The sequence below is a fragment of the Lagenorhynchus albirostris genome, chromosome 2 (assembly GCF_949774975.1).
Source record: "Lagenorhynchus albirostris chromosome 2, mLagAlb1.1, whole genome shotgun sequence".
Lineage (NCBI taxonomy): Eukaryota > Metazoa > Chordata > Mammalia > Artiodactyla > Delphinidae > Lagenorhynchus > Lagenorhynchus albirostris.
Genome location: NC_083096.1, coordinates 77,715,917 through 77,741,401, shown reverse-complemented (window position 1 = coordinate 77,741,401; position 25,485 = coordinate 77,715,917). Strand labels below are relative to the sequence as shown.

General features: G+C 40.9%; 1 protein-coding gene across 8 annotated transcripts in view; it reads left to right on the top strand.

The window, feature by feature from the left end:
• GABPB2 (GA binding protein transcription factor subunit beta 2) overlaps positions 1-23,314 on the top strand; it is a 31,147-nt gene extending 7,833 nt beyond the window's left edge. For 3 of the 8 annotated variants that reach the window (XM_060138993.1, XM_060138979.1, XM_060138982.1), the window contains 5 exons: positions 1,439-1,577; positions 6,929-7,045; positions 9,810-9,995; positions 14,170-14,300; positions 14,427-15,750. In XM_060138993.1, coding sequence (XP_059994976.1) covers positions 1,439-1,577; positions 6,929-7,045; positions 9,810-9,995; positions 14,170-14,300; positions 14,427-14,726 — 873 coding nt within the window. In that variant the 3' untranslated portion in view covers positions 14,727-15,750. Of the gene's footprint in view, positions 1-1,438; positions 1,578-6,928; positions 7,046-9,809; positions 9,996-14,169; positions 14,301-14,394; positions 15,751-19,758; positions 19,801-22,845 lie in introns of those variants that run through there. The other 5 variants (XM_060138995.1, XM_060138992.1, XM_060138991.1 and 2 more) reach the window with 4 other exon arrangements.
• Positions 23,315-25,485: the final 2,171 nt, after the last annotated feature.

The following is a 25,485-nucleotide window of genomic DNA, read 5'->3' as shown; positions in this document are numbered from 1 at the left end:
GATGATATTCTAGGCTAGAAAAAGCAAATCAAAGACAGAGGTGGGAAAGGACATGGAATATTCAGGAAAGAGTAAGTAGTTCTGTGACCAGAGATTGGGCAAGAGAAGCAGAGTTTGGGAGTGGCAGGAGCTAAGGCTTGAGAGGCTGAGTTCTGAACATAGGGTTGTTAGATGGCATGCAAAAGAGTATGGACTATTGGGCTTCCCTGGTGGCACAGTGGTTGAGAGTCTGCCTGCCGATGTAGGGGACGCAGGTTCGTGCCCAGTTCCGGGAAGATCCCACGTGCCGCGGAGCAGCTGGGCCCGTGAGCCATGGCCGCTGAGCCTCCATGTCTGGACCTCAACAGGAGAGGCCACAACAGTGAGAGGCCCGCGTACCGCAAAAAAAAAAAAAAAAAAGTATGGACTATTTTGTGGGCAAGGGGGATCCAATAGAAGCTTTTAAGTAGAGAATTGATATGATAAGATTTTTTAAAACGATGATTGTTTGGAGTGTGGTACAGACTTGAGAGAGAAGACACTTAATGCTGAAGACCTTCATTAGGCCAGGCAAGAGCCAATGAAGGCTTGAATTAAGGAAGTGATAATGGAGGGTAAAGAAGGAATTTTACAGTAATCAGAGAATGGATAATCTGTTTCAATTGAAGCTCTTAGCAAGGGGATAATTATATGTAAAAAAATAACCATTTCTACTGTATTATCAGAGGTTGGTTGGTTTTTTCTGACATATGGTTCCCTATAGACTGGTTATTCTCTTCAACTTTCAATTCCTTGTTTAGAGCCCTTTTATAATTTGACTTTTTTTTAGTAGTGATGATGTTTGTAGAAAACTGCTTATGAAAGTAAAAAAATAAAATAAAGATAAGCATCTTTATACCGAAATTGTGCAGATATCTCTAGAAGCAGAAGTGCAGCATATGGAACTAGACTTTAAAATCCGGCACTCATTTATTTGCTTGTTATATATTCTCTTAGGGATTTCTTCAATGGCAGAATGGAATAAGTAGTTGGACAAAACTCTGGAGAATATTGTTCTGTGTAGATTCTCTGCAGGGATCTCCAGCTAGCACATTGTCTTGTACATAATTGATCATAGAATATTAGTGCTGGAAATTACTTTTTAGGCCACCCCCTTTATTTTTCAAATTAAAAACCAATATCCAGAGAGGTTAAGTGAATTGTCTAGAAGTTTTTGCAAATAATAACACCTTTTTTTTTTTCTAAAGTAGAGATAAGCTTGGGAAAGCAATCTAATGTCTCTGTTGCCCTGATTTGAGAAAAAACAGTCATCTTAATGAGAACTGTGAGGTCCCTGGGACATTGTGCACCGGAACTAGTTCTGCTTGACAGAGCATTGTAGGGGGGCTGTTCAGTAACTGTATAACTAAGGCTGGTTAGTAAGTGTTCTGACTTTGAAATATCTTGCATTGTTTTATAGGAAGCAATGCAGAATCAGGTGAATGCTAATCCTGAGAGAGCCAACCCTGTGACTATGGGTACCCCATTCATCTTCACGTCAGGAGAAGTTGTCAACCTCGCAAGCCTTGTTTCTTCAGCCAGCACCAAAACAACCTCAGGTAATGTTCTGATAATGTGACATTTATCTTAGACTTAAAATGAACAGAATTACAGGTTTTCTTATGAGATGAATAGGTACCCTGTCTGATACCCACTCCTTTATTAAAACATTCCTCAAATGGAAGATTTATAATAGATTTAAAAGCTAATGCACTGGGCTTCCCTGGTGGCACGGTGGTTGAGAGTCCGCCTGCCGATGCAGGGGACACGGGTTCGTGCCCCGGTCCGGGAGGATCCCACGTGCCACGGAGCGGCTGGGCCCATGAGCCGTGGCCGCTGAGCCTGCGCGTCCGGAGCCTGTGCTCCGCAATGGGAGAGGCCACAACAGTGAGAGGCCCACGTACATCTAAAAAAAAAAAAAAAAAAAAGCTAATGCACTTATTCTTTCTAAGGGAAGGGAAAATCATACATTGGGATTGTACATAAGTGTTTACTGTGTTAAAAGTAAAATATTCTACAGATTAATCTGTTGAAGGGTTATGTCTGACCCCTAAATAAAAACATACGGGTGCTTTAATATGGTACTGCTAAGGAAAATAGTTAAATATTTATAGTCTAAGGCAGTAACAAAGCAGAATAAACATAAATGGTTGTTGGAATGCTGATATATATAAGAGGTACATGTGATTATTTGACTAAAGTGTAAGAGTCTTGATTTGTTCTTGAGAACATATATAACAACAAAATAGCAAAGAAAAGCACTTGGTGTTGATCTTTTGAGACTTGTATGTTTTTAACAAAAATATCTATCTAAAAAGGAGCAAATCCACTTTGCTGTACAGCAGAAACTAAAACAACATTATAAATCAACTATACTCTAATAAAAATTTTTTAAAAATAAAAATAAAAAGGAGCAAATTGAGTTTATTTTCAACATCTCCTTACAAATACTTGTTTTACAATGAAGGAACTTGTGTCCTCATTTAAATAAATTTTCCTACTGACTCTTGGTTTCTTTTTCTGTTTCTGACTTTCATTTAAAAATACACAACTGTATTCATAGTTAAGTTTGTAAAATATCAAAGGAAGATCTTGAATGAGGTATTATTATTGAGAGGCATTGTAAAATAGAAAGAACACACTATACATAGAATTTTGCATTCAGAACTGCTTTCAAATACTGATTTATTACTTGGCTAAGATGCTTGACCTTGGAAAAATTACTTCTCTAAGCCTTCTGTACTCATATATAAAATTGGGATATAATAATCTACTTTATGAGGTTGTTGTGAGACTTAGATTTTGTATTTCAGTACCCACTTTATAGCAGGGCTTCAGTAATAGCTAATGTTAAGTGGAAATAAAACTTCTCAGTGAAGGTTGAGTCCATCATGCCCACAAGGGGGCAGTAGTGACCTTCATTTTATAACTATCAACTGTTGTTTAAAATCACTGTTAATCAGAATATTCACAGCCATTTGGATTTGTTGTGGTTCAGGCCTCACTGATTAGAACAAGTGCTTTTTTAATCCAAAAGTTTTTGGAAGCCAATAAAGTTATATGTTCACAGACACGTATTGAATAAAAAGAGCTAGAGTTAAGTCTTTAGTCTAACTACTGAAATTCTGCAGATTCTTATCTGGAATGATAAGCAAAGTTGAAGACATTCAGGATAGAGATTCTTAGTCTTGATTCCCATGGACCTATATCATGCTTGTCGTGTTGCTTTTGGCAAACCTACTCTTCTTTCTCTCTTCTGTATGTTGACAACGGCAAATTGAAATTGCTAAACCGTCACATAATTAGAGCTGATCTCTCCAGTGTCATCTTACTCATGAAGCAGTTCTACCTAGCTATTCCCCTTTAGGGAATTGGCCTATCTGATGCTTAATCAGTGCAGATAAAAGAAAGGGAAAAGTTATAAGACAAATTCAGGTTGTGTTATTGAACTGGATTAAAGGATTTTCTTTTCCTGAATGGTGGGGTAGGCCTCTTGTTTCCCATCATCCAGTAATATTTTTAAGAATTAACTGGAAAGACCTTAAAAAAAAAAACAATTAACTGGAAGTATCATAGGATTATCATTTTGGTGGATTTTTTTTTTTTTTTTTTCTTGCTACACCCCACACCATGTGGGATCTTAGTTCCCCGACCAGGGATTGAACCCATGCCTCCTGCATTGGAAGCCCGGAGTCATAACCACTGGACTGCCAGGAAAGTCCTTGGTGGATATTTTTGATACCAAAATCCAGATTATGAAGTTTGCTTTCAATTTTCCATTTGTGACTTAAAGATATCAGTCATCAGTGCCACCATCAAACTGCAGTGATTTGGGAAGGCAGACTAATTTAAACATTAATCAGAGCAAAACAAAGTTATGAAGATGAATTTCCTGTTTCTGTAGAATCATAAGATGCACTCCAAAGTCAAATATAAATTGCCTTATATTGGTTCATAAAGGGTACAGGCTTTGGAATCTAATAATTAGGTTCTAATCTGGGCTCTGACATTTACTAGCTGCATGACCCTGGGCAAGTTACTTAATTTTTCTGGATCTAGTTTGCTGAGGTTGCCTGGCCAACCATAGCACACTACCCTAAATCCTGGTCTGAAGAGCTTATTTATTTATATAAGCCACATTCTGAATAGGTAAAAAGTTGTCACTAACAATGCCATTTCCCTTCCAAAAACAACAGCAACCATGCACATTTCACTTTATTTGATGTGGGGTCTTATATTAACGAGAATGAAGGAATTAACATTATTTAACAATAAAGTACTTTATTTTCCTAGAACTACCTGGGATAAGTCTAAAGAGATAATTTGTATCATCTCTTCAGTTTCAACTGTATATGTCAGAATACTAAACCTAATTTGTCACATATGTTCTTCATTTTGCTATTGAGGGGAAGTTGGGTGAGTCATTATGTTTGAATCAAAGGGAGAGCACCCTTAGGTTGGAACCATTTTATGCTAAGAAGTATATAATGCCTTTCTCATGAAGCAGTTCTACCCAGGTATTCTCCTTTAGCTTGGTGGCCTACCTGATGTTTGTCCTAGAACTTTAATTATAACAGCCTTGCTTGTGTGTGTGTCTGTGTGTGTATGTGTGTGTTTTAACTAATAACAGCCTCTTTTTTTTATTGTTAGTGACTTACTGTCACATATATTCCAACCTCCATGAGGCATATATCTAAAAATTGCTTATTCCTTGTTTGTTTCATCTGTGAGTTTTATGTCAGCACTTGGTACGATAGTCTGAGTGATAAGAAAAACATGAACTAAGCAGGAAAATTAGGGTATAGGCTATAGCTGAATCTTGCTCTTACTGAAGTCATTAGATAGACACAGGCTCCTTTCTAGAGGTCAAGCACTGTGTTCTACTCAGACCATTTGGTTCCCTGAGTATTTCATGAGAAATTAAAATAAGGATATTATTACTATCTCTACCCTTATCTTCACTCCCATTGTCATCACCCAAAAGCTTTGATTAGATAGTTTGCAGCTATGTGTATTATACAAGTAATCCACCTTTTTATGGAAAAATCTTCTGAAATTTAAATTTATAAACCAGTTAAACTAACTAGATTAATCATATCAGAAAAGGACTTTAAGTTTTTTTTAAGTACTTTATAGATAATTGACTTTTTTTAAGCATAGTAGTGGGAGAACTTTAGGGCTTCCCTGGTGGCGCAGTGGTTAGGTATCCGCCTGCCAATGCAGGGGACATGGGTTCAAGCCCTGATCCAGGAAGATCCCACATGCTGCCGAACACCTAAGCCCATGAGCCACAACTACTGAGCCTGCGCTCTAGAGGCCTCGAGCCACAACTGCTGAGCCCGCGTGTCACAACTACTGAAGCCTGCACACCTAGAGCCCATGCTCTGCATCAAGAGAAGCCACCACAATGAGAAGCTTGTGCACTGCAACAAAGTGTAACCCCCATTTGCCACAACTAGAGAAAGCCTGCGTGCAGCAGTGAAGACCCAATGCAGCCAAAAATAAAATAAATGAAATTAAGAAAAAAAAAGAGCGCATTTAAAAAGAAAATAGGGCTTCCCTGGTGGCGCAGTGGTTGAGAGTCCGCCTGCCGATGCAGGGGACATGGGTTTGTGTCCCGGTCCGGGAAGATCCCACATGCCGCAGAGCGGCTGGGCCCGTGAGCCATGGCCACGGAGCCTGCGCGTCTGGAGCCTGTGCTCCGCAACAGGAGAGGCCACAACAGCGAGAGGCCTGCGTACCGCAAAAAAAAAAAAAGAAAAGAAAAGAAGTGTATCAGTCACATTTCAGTCAGGTGACAAAGCTACATATGGTGTAGTTTTACTATATGTAATTTTATTGTACATGTAAAATAAATATATTTTATTATACATAATAATATATATTATAAGTATATAATTTATAAGCTTATAAACTTAATTTATAAACACTTTTTAGTAACAATGGAGTAACTACTATGAGGAGAGGAGAACTCAGGAATAGCCAGTAAGGGGAGCAGCCACTACTTCTGTATGACAAAACTTAATCTCATGCCAGATGACAAGAAATATTTATGGGGTCCAGCTTCAGTATCACAAGATACGGCAAAGAAGGGTGGATTTGCAGCCAAGAAGCAATTAATTCACAACTGGTACAATAAGTATCTCTGAAATTATAGTGAAAGAGGGAAATGAAATTCATGTTATAAAAGTTTGATTTATGCAAAACTGTTGAGTAATACTTTCAGTTCATAAAGTTAGGAGTGCCTATTGCCAGATCTAATACACTTCCCTCTTGGAACTTAGCTGTAAGGATATCACACAGATACAAGAGAAAAAGATTATGAACAAATTGTTTTTGAAAAGCACATCATGACTTAACTAAAGTAGGTAAAGTAGGTAATTGTTTAGCCTTTGACATTCAATATGTGAAACTTCACGTTTTTAATGTCTTTGCACTTGAGGTCAGTTCTAGTCTTCTCACCTCTCTAGCTGATGAATAGAAGTAGCATGGTTGAATAAAGCCCAGGAGGGGCCTATTCCCTCAACACTGCTTAGTTTGGGGTGAGGCATGCTTCGTACCCTTACTGCCTGGTGCCAAGGAGAGCTCTGCATAGCCAGCCTAGGGAGTGGGTGGCACTCTTGGTCTGTTAGCTACTGGTGCTCAGCATTGGCAATGCCAAGAGAATGATCAAATGAAGGGAATGTAGTGTGGCCCTATACCAAGCATATTACCTTAATCCACTTTAAAGAGAAGACTTTAAACCTTAAGAGTTTTAACACCATGATAATTGGTTTTTGTAAGTTTGCATTAGAGAGCAAGATTAAGCACATTAGAGTGAAAAGCTGAGGTTTTGATTTAATAAGCCATTTTTAGCTCATCTCAATTTATTCTCTCCGCTGGACCTCATTTGCCTTTTTTACCGAAATAGGTGACCCCCATGCCTCCTCAACAGTACACTTCTCAAATTCTACCACCTCAGTGCTGGCCACCCTTGCAGCTCTTGCTGAGGCATCAGCCCCCCTCTGCAACTCACACAGAGCCACAGGTAGGTAAGGGATATCTGCTGGGTGAATCACCATTTCTTCTTTTGCTTTTGAATCTCCAGCAGATTTAATTTGCATGAAATGTTAAAGAATTATGGTTAGAGACAGCTAGGATAAAGGGATGTAGAGTCATTGAGCATCAGAAAGAAAAATCGCTAAGCAATATAATCAGTCAGCTGAATAATATCAGAGAATAACTAAGTTATTCCTTTGTAGTTTTGCAGCTTCAAGTTTGTTTATCCTGACTCCAGTTGCATCAGATTGAAATGTTTAGTCTTATATTAGCAGAGTTTTGGAAATACTCTATGTTATGCTTTGTCTGATGCTATCATAGAATGATTCAAAATAGCAGCCTAAATATCTTGTATTAAAGCATCAAAATACATGGGATGCTTGTATTAAAGCATCAAAATACAATGAGCTACCTGGCTCATTGTTATATTCTTTGTACCTCAGGTTGGCTTGCTTCTATTTTCACTGGAGATGTTATTTTGGCATTTCCAGTGGATTTGTGAAGATACATTCTGTATAGTGCCCTTCTTATTTTAAAACAGAAAGGTTTCAGGTCACTTAGCCCAAGCTAGTGACCCACAGGGAAAAGGCTTAAGGCTTCATATAGGTAGGGGACAAATAGTCATAGGTAGGGCTAAATAGTCATTTAGGAATCTTTCTGGAAACCTCTGGCAGTCTGCTCCATCATAAATGAAAGCAGATTGTTGATTTCTTTCTGCCGTTGACACTTGGATGCCGAGAACATTCCTCCAATCCTATTTTTCCAACTGACAACAATCATGAAGATCTCTACTCAGATGTGTATGAGTGAACAGCATGGCAGAGGAAAAAGCAATGTATTAAACTTGTGCTTGTTATTCTTTTGATTTGTTCTTTGATGTTGGATAAATCATTTAACTTCTCCAGGTCTCAGTCTCCTCATCTCTGACATGATGGTTGGATTAGATTACCTATCAGGGTCCTTTCAGCTATAACATTTAACTGTTCTTCGTTTCTAAGAGGTGTGGATGCTCTATTTCCACTGAACTGCCTGAATGTGTCTCATATGGATAGTCCCTACCCCACTTATTGCAGAGTTCTACTTGTGACTCTGTAGATATAGAAATTTCATAGTGGTAGGAGCTGTTTCCCCTAATAGTTATTGGGGATACTGACTAACCAAACTGAAAATCTTTATTCAACATGATACATGTAAAGCTCTTAGAAAGGTACCTGGCACATCGTATCATTGCTGTTAATGTTATTGTTGATCTGTCAGATGAGAGAAGCCATCTACTATTTTTGTCTATCAGACTTCTTCAATGTTTTGACTTCTTGACATATTATTTTGTTAATTCACTATTAAATGCCTTTATTTCTTATAGAAATAGATCTCTATAGTTATTTTTCTAAGCTCTCTAAAGTTGTTTAGACTTTCAAGATGCTTTCTGAAAAAGGAGTTCTGCGATCAAATATGTTTGGGAAACTCAGCATATCTTATTTTTCATTAGAGAGTCACAATGCTCATTAGTCTGTTAGGGTCTCTGATACTTCCTACAAAATAAACACAAAAATTTAAGCATATTTATTTATTTTTTTTGTTGTTGTTGTTTTTTTTTTGTTTTTATGGTATGTGGGCCTCTCACTGTTGTGGCCTCTCCCGTTGCGGAGCACAGGCTCCGGACGCGCAGGCTCAGCGGCCATGGCCCACGAGCCCAGCCGCTCCGCGGCATGTGGGATCCTCCCGGACCGGGGCACGAACCCGTGTCCCCTGCATCGGCAGGCGGACTCTCAACCGCTGCGCCACCAGGGAAGCCCTAAGCATATTTAAACGAGCATTTTGAAAATGTATTTGTACATAGAACCTATCTTTAGTGAAAGCTAACATGTCAATGAAGACATTTTACTTATTTATTTATTTTTATTTTTGGCTGCGTTGGGTCTTCGTTGCTGCACGTGGGCTTTCTCTAGTTGCAGCGAGTGGGGGCTGCTCTTCGTTGGGGTGCACGGGCTTCTTACTGTGGGTGGCCTCTCTTGCTGCGGAGCACGGGCTCTAGGCGTGCGGGCTTCAGTAGTTGTGGCATGTGGGCTCAGTAGTTGTGGCACACAGGCTTAGTTGCTCCGTGGCATGTGGGATCCTCCTGGACCAGGGCTCGAACCCGTGTTCCCTGCATTGGCAGGCAGATTATTAACCACTGCGCCACCAGGGAAGTCCCTGAAGACATTTTAGAAAGTACTGTTCTAATGCATTCCCTGTTTTCTTTCTTTTTAAAAAAATTTTTAAAATTTATTTTTATTTATTTTATTTTCGGCTGTGTTAGGTCTATCATTGCTATGTGCGGGCTTTCTCTAGTTGTGGCGAGCGGGGGCTACTTCTCATTGCGGTGCACGGGCTTCTCATCGCGGTGGCTTCTCGTTGCGGACTCCGGGCTCTAGGCTCGCAGGCTTCAGTAGTTGTGGCACACAGGCTCAGTAGTTGTGGTGCACAGGCTTAGTTGCTCCACAGCATGTGGGATCTTCCCAGGCTTGAACCCATCTCCCCTGCATTAGCAGGCGGATTCTTAACCACTGCGCCACCAGGGAAGCCCTCCCTGTTCTCTTTTCGCCTCTGACTTAGCATTGTTTACAGGAGTTTGCTTTTGTGAACTGTGTTGAATCTAACTTTTTTTTTCAAGTTTTTCTATCCCTGATATTATCAGTTTTAAGGGGGCTGAAATTACTGTACTTCTATTTTTTTTAAAGCTGAAATGTTATGTTTCCTTTTGTCATCTGTAGCTAATTCAGAGGAAATCATAGAAGGAAATTCTGTTGACTCATCAATCCAGCAAGTGGTGGGGAGTGGAGGCCAGAGGGTCATCACCATAGTGACTGATGGAGTCCCTCTGGGTAATATCCAAACTGCAATCCCTACTGGAGGCATTGGCCAGCCATTTATTGTAACTATGCAAGATGGACAGCAAGGTGAGTTATCCCATTTAAACAACTGTTTATTAAAAGATACTTTAGACACTCAACACACCTCTAAAAATGAGGCATTAGGGGACTTCCCTGGCGGTCCAGTGGTTAAGACTCCGCACTTCCAGTGCAGGGGGCGTGGGTTCGATCCCTGGTTGGGGAACTAAGATCCCACAGGCCACGTGGTATGGCCAAAAAAAAATATATATATATATATATATATATGAGGCATTAGGGCAAGTAGTGGGAATGGGAGAAAGCCAGATGCCAGATGGGACAAAGAAGCTCTGAAAAAGGAAAAGAAACAGAAGCCAGGCTGGCAAAGGCTGTTTCTCCTCATATATATAAAATCTGTGAGTAAAACCAATAATCTGGTAGAAAAAAGAGCAAATAATGTCAACTAGTAGTTCACAGAAAAGAAAATAGGAAAAAAATAGGAAAATACATTCAACCTACTTCTTTCATGCAAGAGAAATAGAAATAAATACTGCAGCAAGATACCATTAAAGCACTATATTGTCAAGGGTATGGGGAAACAGGCAATCTTATAAATCACTGGTGAGAGTGTAAATTACTGCATCCTCTGAAGAGCAAATTGTCAATATGTATCAGTATTGAAGATGCATATTATACCTTTTGGCTAAAAAGTTATTTTTCTATGAATTTATATTCACACACACAGAAATGACATATATACTATATTATTCATTACAGCATTATTTGTAATCATCAGAGATTACAAAGAACCTAAGTAGAAGTCATTAAGGAACTGGATAAATAAATTATGATACACACCACCCATGCAATGGAATACTATGCAGCTATAAAAAAAACAATGAGGAAGATTCTTGTATGCAAGTATGGTCTGATCTCCAAAATATATTAAGTGACAAGAGCAAGATGCAGGGGTGTGTAGAGTATGCTACATTTGTATTTTTAAAAAAGGGAAATATATGTATATTTGCTAATATGTTCATAGACTTAGACTATCTCTGGAAGAACATTCAGAAATAACATTGATAACATTGGTTCCCTTGTAGCAGGGCACCTGGGTAGCTAGGGATGGATAGGAAAGACTATCTCTGGAAGAACATTCAGAAATAACACTGATAACATTGGTTCCCTTGTGGCAGGGCACCTGGGTAGCTAGGGATGGATAGGAAGCTTTTCAATGTATATGCTTTTATAGCTTTTAATCTTTGAACCATGTGAATGTATTACATATTTCAAAAATACATAAGTAAATTTTTTTTGAAAAAAGAAAGAAACTAATCGTTACAACTTCATTTCTCAGAAATACTGAAGGTTGAAGAAGGAGGGTTGGTATAATTACCTTTTGTGTCATCAAAATTTTGATTTGGCCTAAATAATTATGGGGATTTTATAATTTTCAAATTATTTGAATTGATGGATCTTTGCAGTATGGGAAGAAACAGTAGAAATTAAACCTTTATAATTCGGGCTTTGGTATCATAAGTTCTTGGAGCTTATTTGAAAATATACCACTGATATTTTTGTGGACGTGATTATCATTTAAAGTTTTGGGGGGCTCATTGAGTAAGTGAGAGCCTCTGCTTGTAATGGAGTTAAATAAATGAGAACGAAGTTGTTTTAAGGAAAAAAATAAAATTTGAGGTTTTGCATAGATAAACTACACTACTTTTTAAAAAAAATTTTTTTTAATTACTTATTAAAAAAACATTACCTATTTGTTTTTTTTTTTTTGGCTGCGTTGGGTCTTTGTTGCTGCATGAGGGCTTTCTCTAGTTGCGGCTAGCGGGGGCTACTTTTTTTTTTTTTTTTTTTGCGGTACGCGGGCCTCTCACTGTTGTGGCCTCTCCCGTTGCAGAGCACAGGCTCCAGACGCGCAGGCTCAGCGGCCACGGCTCGTGGGCCTAGCCGCTCCGCGGCATGTGGGATCTTCCCGGATCGGGGCACGAACCCGTGTCCCCTGCATCGGCAGGCGGACTCTCAATCACTGCACCACCAGGGAAGCCCTGTCGGGGGCTACTTTTCGTTGCAGTGTGCAGGGTTTCTCATTGAGCCCGGAGCACGGGCTCTAGGTGCACGGGCTCAATAGTTGTAGCTCATGGGCTCTAGAGTGCAGGCTCAGTAGTTGTGGTGCACCGGCTTAGTTGCTCCATGGCATTTGGGATCGTTCCTGACCAGGGCTCAGACCCGTGTCCCCTGCCTTGACAGGCAGATTCTTAACCACTACGCCACCTGGGAAGTCCACTACACTACTTTTTACAGATGCATTTAACCAGGCCCAAAGAAGGAGAGCTGAAATTTTGTGAATTAATTGTAAGAAATTTTTAATCCCAGACAGAATTTCCATTTCCACTTAGCAGATATCCAAGATGCTTTCTACTGCTATCAGTTGATGAGTGTTCAAGGAATACAAGCTAATGTTAAAATCAACCAAACCAAATAACTAGGTAAATCTGCTTTAAACAAAAATCACAATGCATCCTAAAACCTAAGTATAATTTTAACTTTTTATTTTGAGATAATCATATATTCATTCATGTATAGTTGTAAGAAATAATACAGAAAGATCCCATATACCTATCACCCAGTTTCCCCCAATGGTAACATTTTTTATAACTCTAGTACAATATTACAGACAGGAAATTGACATTGGTACAATCCACCAACCTTATTGAGATTTCTTCCAGTTTTATATGCATTCTTTTGTGAGTTTGTGTTCTATGCAATTTAATACATCAACACCACCAAAGTTGAGATACAAAACAGTTCCATCACCGAGATTCCTTTTGCTACTCTGTATTCCTTGTGTTATAGCCACTTTCCTTCCCACTTCATTCCTAACCACTGGCAACCACTAACTAATTCATCTGTTCTCTATCTTTATATTTTTGTCATTTCAAGAATGTTATATAAATGGAATCATACAGTATATAGCCTTTTGACATTGGCTTTTTTCTCTCAGCATAATTTCCTTAAGGTCTATCCAAGTTGATGTTTGTATCAATAGTTCATTTCTTTTTATTGCTGAGTAGTATTCCATGGTATAGATGTACCATAGTTTGGTTAACCATTTACCTACTTAATCTGTCTCCAGGTTTTGGCTATATCTGAGTAAAGCTGTTATGATCAACCGTGTACAGGTTGTATGGGAACATAAGTTTTCAATTTTCTGGGGTAAATGTCCAAAAGTAAAATTTCCGGGTCATATGGTAAATGCATGTTTACTTTTGTAAAACACTGCCAAACTATTTTCTACAGTGACTGTACCATTTTACATTTCCACCAGCAATTTATGAATAATCCAGTTTCCCACATTCTTGCCAGCGTTTGGTGTTATCACTATTTTTTTTTTAATTTTAGCCATTCGGATAGGTGTGTAGTGCATCATGTGTGTTGTGTGCATATGTGTGTTGACCCTTTTCTCACTTATCTATGAGAAGAGAAATAAATTAGACACAGCTAATGGCAAACTGCTTTCATGAAAGGTTTCTCAAAATTCTTATTTAAGATATCAGACCTACTTTAGATAAGTTATTCCTGCAGAATTGTAAGCCAAGTGGTCACAGCTTCTGATCTACAGCCAGACATTTCTATATAAAAGCCTCAGAGTTGGGTCTTAACTGCATGGCTTCCAAACCTGCAAATCTTCACCCTTCCTTGCTGAGGTCTTCTTAGTGCCTCTAATCTTTTTGGTTTCTCTCTGTAAAGCCATGCCTTGCCTATTGATTCTAAAATCCAAAGAGATATGAACAGTGAGATATCAGAGAATATATTTCAGTTTAGATGATTTTTTTTTTGGCTGCGTTGGGTCTTCATCGCTGTGCGCAGGCTTTCTCTAGTTGCGGTGAGCAGGGGTTACTCTTCGTTGTGGTGCACAGGTTTCTCATTGCGGTGGCTTCTCTTGTTGCAGAGCACGGGCTCTAGGTGGATGGGCTTCAGTAGTTGTGGCTCACAGGCTCTAGAGCGCAGGCTCAGTAGTTGTGGAGCACGGGCTTAGTTGCTCCACGGCATGTGGGATGTTCCCAGACCAGGGCTTGAACCCGTGTCCCCTGCATTGGCAGGTAGATTCTTAACCACTGCGCCACCAGGGAAGCCCTATATTTTAGTTTATTGTCTGATTCAAAGTAAGCAAAGTCTCTTTGTTTTACTATGTATTCATCACCTCCAATTGGTGTCCTTTGGCTTATAGTTTTAACTGTACCTGCTGGTCAGGTTGCAGAGGAGACTGTCATTGAAGAAGAGGCAGAAGAAGCAGAGAAATTGCCACTGACTAAGAAACCAAGGATAGAAGAGATGACAGACAGTGTGGAGGAAAGCAAGGTAATGTTTTTAGCAGTGGTGGAGAGAAGAGAAGGCAAAGGTTCAAAAGCCAGAACTTTCAAGGCCTATACCCTTCTTTTTTGTCTACTCTCAGGAATTCTTACCTGTGGCGGTTTACTTTTACAGGAAGGCACTGAAAGAGAGCTACTTCAGCAGCAACTCCAGGAGGCTAATCGAAGAGCCCAGGAATACCGACACCAGCTCCTAAAGAAAGAGCAGGAGGCAGAACAGTACCGCCTCAAGCTAGAGGCCATGGCCCGACAACAGCCCAATGGAGTTGATTTCACCATGGTTGAAGAGGTGGCTGAGGTAGATGCTGTAGTAGTTACAGAGGGGGAGATGGAGGAGAGAGAGACAGAAGTGACTGGGGCAGTAGGGACCACAGAGCCTCATACTGGAGTTTCCATGGAAACTGTTTCAACTTAATGTGCAAGGGCCACAGCTTGTGCTGTGCCTATCTTTTTCCTCTTTTTAAAAGAAAATACAAAGGACAAACATTGTATAAAAATTAAGAATGTCCTAAAGAAGAAAACTATAGCAGGGTACAGAGTTTGGGCTCAGGAAGGCTCTCTATGCAACTGGAAAATTCAAAGCCAAATTTAGGGAACAAGTCTTCTGAGGGACCAAAAGAATAAGGACCAAATTTCTCAGCTCACTTCATTGCTTGAAGCATAGAGGTAAAAGAATGCTGGATGTTGCAGATTGATTGTTTTTTAAATAACTGACTTTCTATGAAAAGATTTTAAAATAATATTCCTAATATGGACACACCCAGAGCCTTTAATATTATAGTTGTACCATCAAGTGACCTGAAACTGCCTTAGATTTATGATGTGTACCTGTTAGAGGAGAAACCTAATTGGAAGGAGGGATTAGATGCAAGTTCTGGGGAAGAGAAAGAAATATATTCCACTTCCAAAGGAGCAGGCAGGCACTCCCCACTATCCTGAGTTAATTTCACTGAAAAGAAATGTGTGATTGCCTGACTAAATTTGCATCCATTGTGTGTCCATAGCTCAGATGCCAGTTTAAGAAACTGAAATAGAATTTTTAAAAACTGGAAAGGAGAGAAGTGTATATAAATCCAAAATCCTCCAGGCTGTGCCTCTACAATGCTGGAAAGTGGCCAGAAAGAGGCTCATGGGGTTAGGAAACAATCTGGTCCTGAGATACCAACTTTGCTCTGGCTGGATTTTATGAAATCGCAATCCGGAGGGTAGTCTGTTGTCAGAACAACTTGCTTCCAACCATTTATTTATGTAATACCAAGCTTTAATATCAACTTTCTAATTTCATAAAACTTTGTTGAGTTTTCTAAGTGTGCCTTTCTGTGGAACTTACATGGTATCCTCTCATATGCAAGAAAAGACAGGGGGAGAGATGAATGCTGAGGATGTTGTATAGCTTTCTCCATCTGATTTGGGTTGAGTAAATTGCTCTATTTCCTTAAGGTCGGGCCTTGTGCAGAGCTTTTGTGCCTTATAGTTGCTCAGTGTGTGCTGGCAAAGGGAGTGAGAACTACCAGTGCCGTAATGTAAGGAACCAAAGATTCTGACCAGATGCTTCGTCACCTGACTCTCTTCTCTCCCACTATGCCTGCTCCCTTTGCCTATATACTTTTGAAAGTGTTTCATTGCTGGGATTTCTTGGAGTTTTTTTAAAAAAGGGAATACGGATGGAGAGAGAGGGGTTATGGAGAGGTCATCATCCTGGACTTGCTTGCTTGCTTTGTTGTAAATTAAAAGCAACCAGAGGGAGCTGTGCCAAGTAAACATTTGAATGACTGTTTAGAATATGGTTTTCTTAATTAGCAATCATGGGGAAAACATACATTTTTAATTTGGAATAAAATGTGACAGTTGACATGGTTCTGTTTACCTTGATTAGTGAAGTAATTTGCTGCAGTTTTCCAGAGGTGCAGAATCATTTGGGGCTTAAAATAGACTGAAAACGTAACTCCCCAAACCAAATTTAACAAACAGAATTGGCTATTAGAGGTTTATAGACAAAAATATCAGTTTTGAAATTAATCTTGGCTACGGGCCAGCGAAGCTAGGTTTTCTCCATGGACCAAGTACTAAGCACTTCCCAGATGATCAGAGATTAGTCTGCACTGTTGGGGATGATGGAGAAATGCAGTGGAGCAGCCTAGGTAAGGGAGAGGGTAAAATTGTGGTATCTGCTGTCAAGTCGTCCTATTTCTGTTTGCAATATTTTTCCTTTTTCTGAGTCCCTTTGTGAATCAGGTGCTAACAGTAAGCTGCTATTGTGTGCCATTTCAAAGCTTTAGCTTAACTATAGAGGGACCAAGTGTTATTTTAGATGTGTTTTGTGTGTGTTCTTGGTGCATACATTGACTTTAATTCCTTCTTTTCTTCTTTCCTGTTCAGGGAGTGGAGGTTAACTGTGTAGAAAATATGCAGGCCCAACCACCTCACTCTCTGAGGTAGCTTCTTATTGAGGGCGGGGAGTTTCCATCCAACACTCTCTTCTGAGCATACAGAGTACCTACTGTTTGGGGGAACTGTTTAGAGTTTCTTATTATTCTGTTTTTGTAAGAGCCTATCATTCCCACCCAGTAAAATATCTAATACAGCCCAAGTCATTTTTGATGATGGGCTCTCTGAGATAGGGAGTTAAAGGGGGGGTTGGGATAGGGGGAGAGAGAAGGGAAATGTCTAGAAAGGGGTGGGTAGCAAAAGGGCATTTGTTTTTATTTACTTGGAATAGACCTTTTAGCATCCCAGAGAAGGGAAATAGGGCTTGATCTCTAATTGTATTGCCATAGAGAGAATGGTAGGTCAGGATCCCTTGAAGTAGTTAGATTAAATATTAAAGACATGAATGGCCGTACCATTGTATGATTTTGCGTATTTTTCTGGATCAGCCATGGAAGTTGGAAAAATGTTCCTAGATCTTCTGGGTTTGGGGATTCCAACTGGCTTATTGGTAAGGTTGGATTACAGAGAATCAAACAGACAAGTGGTTCAGAGATGGTACTTGAGCAGGAGAAACCTGAAGCCTAGGATGATTGCCTACTTTAAAATAAAGCTGCTTTAATAATATCAGTATTAATATAGGAATATTAGACCCTACATTTACATTTTGGTTTTAAGCTTTCCCCTAAAAAGGAGAAAGAAATAAATCTTAATATTTCTGTTCTTGTTCCTGGTTTCAGGGAAATTACTTACAAATGTATAAATGTACATTCCCTTCCTATCACTACCTCTGTGGGATCCCTTAATTGTAATGCCAGAGTTGAGGTCTCTTAATTGAAATATGGGAGAACTTGGCTTTAGGTTTTCTGTATATTGAACTCAGCACCTTAAAAGGTGTTCTTTTTCTCTGTCAGATCTGTGTTTCATAATTTTTGCCTTTGCCTCTCCCCCTTTTTCAGCCTTAGCACTGCATTATTAAAATGTTTGTGTCTGCTCAGTAATATTAGAAATCTGTGGCATGCAAAATGACTTTTTTTTATATTGCTGTAAAAGAAATGAATTTAACAGAGGGCTTTCCAGTTGAAGTTAGGTATTTTGTGACCAGGGCATTTTTAACACCCCTTTGCTGCACGTATATATTGTGTACATTTATAAACACATATGAATTTTCCCACTTTTCTCTTTGTTTATTTGAGGTTCAACTCTAAAGTACCTGGTAAAAGCTGCAAATATTTTTATTTCATTAAAAACATTAGAGAGGGTTTCTTTCAATTGAGTAAAGACACTGAGGAAGAAAAAGCAAGCATTTCTTTGGCCCTTTTTCCGAGGCATGCTCAACTGGCAGTAATAAGAAACCTGAGGAGTGAGGCCCTAGGGAGAGCTAGTACCAAGCTTTGCAGAGATTTCTTTAGCATACAGTGTGATGACATTGGTAAACTGAAAGATTCAGAGCAGGGTCAGGGGTAGAGATGGAGCTGCCTTTCCACAGAGCAAACCTCCTTTCAGCTCCTATGGTAGCTGTTTTGACTGGCATTTGTATAATTTCTTACACCTCTGAAAAGGAAAGAAACCCTAGATAAAGTTCCATGGCAGAAGGAGCAGACATTCTATACATCTGCTTCCCAGTTTAGGCATCTCAGCCTTTTAAGGAATGATCATTTTGAGAAAGCTTCTGTGGCTCTTTTCCTAACAAACAACATTATAGACCCTCAGAGCTAGAAGACATGAGGCATGTAGTGAACTATTCCCAGAAGTTTAATATTGAGTGGGAATCGGTTTTTGTCCAGATTTGTTGGAGAATGGCCTCCTGTTCTCTACTTGTTATATAGACATCTCTGTATGGCCAGAAAAGGAGCTTTAGAATGGAATACATATTAAGACCGCCTATGTGCTGCTCTAGGCTCTTATCTATTTCCACTTTATGTGATATATTCCCCTTCTGAGTTAGTACTCTATTTCCTATGCCAGTATATTTAACAAGAGACCAGGAGCAAGAAGGATGTAAATTCAAATTAAGTAGCTTTGAACCTCTGGTGCTGCCTTTTTTTTTTTTTTTTTTTTTTTTTTTTTTAAGCCTCTCTTAAGATTAGGAGGTGGGGTGATATCCCTAGACTCCAGAGTACTACATAGCAATTTGGCTTGTTAATGGCAGGAAATTGTGATTCCCTGTCTCTCTCCTCCCCTTTCCCCTCTAACTACTTCTGCCTCTGTGACCCCATTGTTCTTATCTCACTGAGTCTTTCCCAGGCACTAGAATTTAATTAATAGGTCATTTCTAATCTATGCGCCTTGTCTTTCCTCCTTCTGTCCCCTCCTTCCCTACCACATATTTTCTGTTTATTCTTAAGTGATTTGTTTCTGAGAATTAATCTAGGTCATACCCTATATCCTGTGCTTCCTAGTTGGTCTCAGGCATCTTGCTCTATCAACACTAATGATAGCAGCAGCTCCCTTCTCTGGCTTTGCCCTGTGTACTGTCCTTCTGCCAAGGCCATTTGTGTTGGGGGGGAGCAGAGACAGGGTAGGTGGGGTGCCTAGCTTCTTCTCAAAACATCTTCAGTTTTTTGGGTTGTCTGACAGCTTTATGTACAGTATGTTTTAAGAAAACTTAAGTATAATTCTCTTTTTTATTTAGGATTTTAATTAAATAGGGTTTGATTCCGATGAGCAAGTTTGTGTGTGTGTGTGTGTGTGTGTGAGCATTTGTGTGTATGTACACCTATACAGATCTATATTATATATACAATTTTTGTACTATCATTTAAAATAAAAAAATGTTTCTTACTAAAATGCCAAAGTCTTACCATTTCAGGTGTCATTGAAATTTTTTTTCCATCTCCTGGGCAAAAATTGTATCTACTGCCTGGTCACAGATAATCCTTAAGAGCAAGTTTTCCCCGTCCTACTGAGCTAATGAGGGTGGAGCAGTGGGAGGGTGGTTTTGGTGGGGGGAGCATCTTCTTTCCCCTCTTTGGTGCCTCTTCTGACCCATTCACACTCTCTACCTTTTCCTTATCTAGCTACTCCTCAGCTGGTATTCTTAAGAGGCAGAGCAAGTTGAGGTAAGAACTGAAGTGAGAATGGAGAGAACTTTTGACTGGCTTATTAATTTACATCTTCTTTCCTTCTTTTATCCCCCACTCCATTCCCTAAAAGCAAACAACCAAGAGAGGAGAATAGTAGCTGAAGTAAATGATTCTGTGCCTTGTGTGGGAGTTAAGTCAATGCCAAGATAAGGGGCGGGGTACGGGAAGAACATCAGGCCCAGGGAGGCTTGGACATAGTGCATTTACTCTGCTGGCTTCTAAGCTACTCTTAGTTGATAAGGTGCTTGTTGTTATCTCAGTCTAATTCAGCACATATTTATTAAGTAAATATGCGTAGCAGTCTGGTTGTGGCGCAATCCCTGTTGATAGCCAGGGTTGAACGGACCCACTTGGCTGGCTACTTGGGTGTTCCCGTCTAGTGTATAGTGTTCTCAAAAGCTGGTCCATCGGCAATAAAGATGCCTTTCTCAGATAAAGGAGGGTAGGGCTTCCCTGGTGGAGCAGTGGTTAAGAATCCACCTGCCAGTGCAGGGGACACGGGTTCAAGCCCTGGTCCGGGAAGATCCCACATGCCGCGGAGCAACTAAACCTGTGCGCCACAACTACCGAGCCTGCACTCTAGAGCCCGCGCACCACAACTAATGTAGCCCGCGTGTCTAGAGTCCCTGCTCCGCAACAAGAGAAGCCACCGCAATGAGAAGCCTGCGCACTGCAAAGAAGAGTAGCCCCCGCTCGCCGCAACTAGAGAAAGCCCGCGTGCAGCAACGAAGACCCAACACAGACAAAAATAAAAAATAAATAAAATTAATAAATTTAAAATAAATAAATAAATAGGGTAAAACCAAAGTCAAGGACATATAAGTATCAATGTTCAACATTAGAATCTCCAGGTAAGCTCTCAAAGTCAGTATTTAGGAAATTGAACGCTTACCATGTACTAGGTTGCATGTGGATAATTGCTTTTTGGTAAACAGTACTGTGTACATATTAACTATAAGGTGCATCTGGCAGGTACCTCATAAATGTATATATGGTCTTTGCTCTGCCGAGAGAAAAAGAGCAGGAACTCAAAAAGCCTTGAGAAGCAAAGAACTGAAAGTGTTGAATTAAAATCCTAGCGAGAGGGTTTCCCTGGTGGTGTAGTGGTTAAGAATCCGCCTGCCAAGGCAGGGGACACGGGTTCGAGCCCTGGTCCAGGAAGATTCCACATGCCGCGGAGCAACTAAGCCTGTGCGCCACAACTACTGAGCCTGCGCTCTAGAGCCCAGGAGCCACAACTACTGAGCCCACGTGCCACAACTACTGAAACCTGCGCGCCTAGAGCCCGTGCTCCACAACAAAAGAAGCCACCTCAATGAGAAGCCCGCTCACCGCAACGAAGAGTAGCCCCTGCTCACCACAACTAGAGAAAGCCCGCATGCGGCAACAAAGACCCAGTGCAGCCAAAAATAAAAAAAAAAATCCTAGTGAGAAAAATCATCAGGCATATGGGAAAGTTGGAAGGGAATTGGAGAGATAGGAACCTAGAGTTCTCTGAAGGGTAAATATTCTTAAATGATGGAAAAAACCATGAACTAGGGCAACTTGCCTAAGATTTTCTCTCTCTGTGAAAGTGAGCCCTCTACTCCAAGATCAGTAGGTAGAAAATACAAGAGAAGGTTGAAGTGGGAGCAGCCTAGTGATAATTACACCTATGTAGGAGTTTCTGCAAGATGTCTGATAGCTACCAGTAAGTTTAGACTATAGGGGACCCCTGAGCCAGGTGTGGGGCTGCACTCTGCTACCATAAACAGTCCTAAAGTTTAAGAAAGTTCTTACTGTAAAGTAAAATGGTATTTTAGAGAGAGGCCAATATCATAAATAATAACATGCTTTTAGTTTGTGCTACGTGTCCGTCAATGAGCTAGGAACTTTGCATGCACACAAACACACCTATCTTGCAAGGTGTGTATTATCTTCATTATGTAGATATTAAAAAACAGGCTGTGACTTTGCCCCAAGTCCCTCAGCTTAAAAAAATTTTTTTCTTTCTAAAACTACAGTTTCTACATAGAGTTAGTAGTGTTTTTTCCTCTGTAGTTTATCCTTTAGTCACAATACCGTCTCACTTGACTTTGGGCAGCTTAATTCATCTCAAATTGCAGTTAAGAAACTGGAGAGAAGTAAATTCTCCAAGCAGCCTTTCTAGCAAAATCCCCAAAGTAAGTTTTGCTCCAAAACTAATTCAGGAGGCATCTCCATAAAGCTGCTGGTCAGCAACACTTGAGCGAGGAGAGTCAAAGATAACCTCTCTTGCAGGAAATGGATGGGGTCTTCATCTCTAGGTGTGCTGGATTGTTCTGTCTTTCCTTTAGATCACTTTCCTCCTTACTGTATCTCGTTCTCTATCCTGGGAGGCTAACCTGTATGAATTTCAGCAACGGGTTCCCTGTGCTTTGGCTTCCAGTTGGATTCAGTCAGTAGGGAGCTCTGGGCAGGAGACTGGATGGAGACAAAAGACTGAAATCAGTGTATTGATTTCCCAGGTTCCCTCCCTTGGGGTCACCTGGACCTAGCTGTATCCTTTGATTAAAGGCCACTGCCCCACTCAATGCAATCTCTCCTTCCAAGTCTCAGTAGCCATTACCTCCCTTTGTCCTTTCAGGTGTAAGGCTGTTACTAGCCTCCAACACTTTTACTAGCCTGCCAACACTTTTTAAAAGGAGCCCTTCATTATTTTGAGCATGTCAACTATTTTCTCTTGGGACCCTAATACACCTGGTAAAGATAGGTGATCTTTTGGATTCACAGACTTCATATTTTATCCATGTACTTCAATCTTACTCTCATACATGTGACCTTAAATTCTTATGAGTCAACAGTTCTGAAGGGTCAACTGCTGGATTAAGTAACAGAGAGTGACTCACACCTGTGTGGTTCCCAAGGGTGCGGTAGTAGCATCAAGGAGACATAAATCTGAGAGATAATAATAGCTCAGGCCCCTATGACTTAGCTACCAAAGAACCCAAGATGCTGAACAGCTTTTCAAGCTTTGTGACTGTGGAACCTTCTGTGTTTCAGGTCCCCAAAGCTTTATACAAGCTGTTGGACTCTGCCTACTGGGGCCCTGGTTTCTCCATAACCTCCCAGGATACCTCTGAGAAATCAGCTTAGAAATCCCTCAGGATGACAACTTTATCCTGTTGGTACATTCTGTTTTTTCTAAAGACAAAGTTTGAGCTAATATCCTAATTTTAGAAAAAGACTATCAGGGCTTCCCTGGTGGCACAGTAGTTAAGAATCCGCCTGCCAATGCAGGGGACACGGGTTCAAGCCCTGGTCTGCAAAGATCCCACATGCTGCGGAGCAGCTAAGCCCATGTGCCACAACTACCGAGCCTGCGCTATAGAGCCCGCAAGCCACAACTACTGAGCCCACATGCCACAACTACTGAAGCCCGCATGCCTAGAGCCCATGCTCAGCAATAAGAGAAGCCACCGCAATGAGAAGCCCGTGCACCACAACGAAGAGTAGCCCCTGCTCACCGCAACTAGAGAAAGCCTGCATGCAGCAACGAAGACCCAACATGGCCAAAAATAAATAAAATAAATAAATGTATTTTTTAAAAAAAGACTATCAGCAGATTCCTGAGTTAGGATCATGTTTATCCCTGTATTGATAGTGATAATAATTTCTTTCAGTTTATCCCTAATTTATTATTCACTGCTGTCAGGATGAGGTGTTTCAGGATGAGTGCTCATGAATTGCATTCTTAATAGTCTATTTTGGGCAAATAACCGTTTCCCACAAAGCACTTAACTTAAGCCTATATATTTATATGGTGTTTTATAAACCCCATGTTGGCATATGTTCTTTCCATACTTTACAAAAGAAATTGAGGCGCGGAGAGGTTAGTGGAATTGCCAAGGTCACCCATAAAATTATTAAGGGGCAGAGTCCAAGGACTGTTGCTCTCACTGCAACATAGTTGCTTTCACTAGCCCTGAGAAGGTTCTGAGAGTCCAGCTTAGGCATTCTTGGCTAGAGAAGTTGCCATAGTGTTTTTGTTTGTTAATATTTATTTATTTTTGGCTGCGTCAGGTCTTAGTTGTCGCAGGTGGGATCTTTCATTGCCACACGGGCTTAGTTGCCCCACAGCATGTGAGATCTTTGTTCCCCGACCAGGGATTGTACCAGTGTCCCCTGCACTGGAAAGCGAATTCTTAACCACTGGACCACCAGGAAAGTCCCCATAGTTTAGAAATTCTAATAAATGAACATCCTTTACAATTAAACTGAAACCAGGACTTTAACCTGTAAATTGTTAAATTTCGATTGTACTTCTCTTTTGGGTCTGCATTTGAACCTGAGGATCTTTTACCCCTTTGTGACCACCTTCAGGGCAAGAACTGAAGTATCTGTGAGACTTGGCCCTTAGAGGGCTATGAAAGGTTGCAGTCTTAGAATTTTTCTTTGTCCTGGCTTGGTTTGAAAAGGATAATGAAGTCAGGTGACTGGAAAGATTCTTTACTTCTTCCTTTCTCTCCTCCACTATCTAGCAACTATCAATGATTTCAAAGTATCTCGGTTTAAGTAAAGCATCCAGTGAGAAAAAATTGAGATCTAAAGGACCTCTCCAACCCGGTGAAACAAGCTCCAAGCAGAAAGCGGGTAGACTCTGGAGGACAGCCAAATTTGGTGGAACAAGCTATCCGATGTGTGAGAAGTGTTCAGAGGGCATTTAAAAACCTTGAGGGTAAAATCTATAAACGAAGTTTGTAAGGATACAAAGGGAAACGGATTGCTGAGTAGAAGCAGATCGCAAAGTTAGGAATAATAGCCCAGGGTGAGTTTGAAGGAACCACCATCTCACAAGATACCATGTTTTCTCCTTGAGAAAGGGTTTTCACGTACATTATCGTACTTGAGCCTCTCAACCCCATTTTTCAGGTGGGGAAACGGAGGCTTAGGGTAGAGCTTTGACTAGGCAGGATCACAAGCGTAAAGGGCGGAGCTAGAAACCATCTCAGCGTTCTTCAAACTGTTCCCAGCGGATTCCTGTCGAGGGCTTTTAGGCAAAAAACCCGGAGAGGAACTGGCGAGGCTTCCTTAGCTGCAAGGCGTGGTCTGGCCTCCAGGAGGCGCCAGCGGCAGGGCGGCCTAGGGCTCCAACCCGGTGGATATCCCCGCCACGCGCCGGTAAAAACGAGACTTCTAAATCCGCAAAAGCAGCCACCGCCCGCGCGAGGTCTTTCGCTCCAGGCAGTGGGCAGGGCAGGCCGTCCTGCTCGTCCCTCTCATTGGCCCCCGGGAGTAACGGACAGGTATCTGCACCCAGCCCGGGCCAGAGGAACCTCACGACACACGCTAGCTGATCTTCGGCGCGCGGGGCTCGAGTGCGGCCTGGGAGTCCTTGAGAGGAGGCTACGCATGCGTGCAATAAAATACGCTTCTCGGCACCCCTCTGGCTCCGCGAAGGGGAACTGCTCCTTAGGGAACTGCTGGGGCAAACCCCTAACTTCACCAGTACTTTGCTGGGGTTTTTTTTTTTGCAGCCTACCCCTCTTGCGACCCAGGTTTTTCCAGCCAAATTCCCTTTATGACAAGATTTCCTGATGTGAAACTTCAGTCACTTACGCTGCAGCTTCATTTTATTTCTCCAAAAATACCCTCCCCCCACCCCATAGAGCATTCTACGAAAAAGTCCCTCTTATCTCGGTC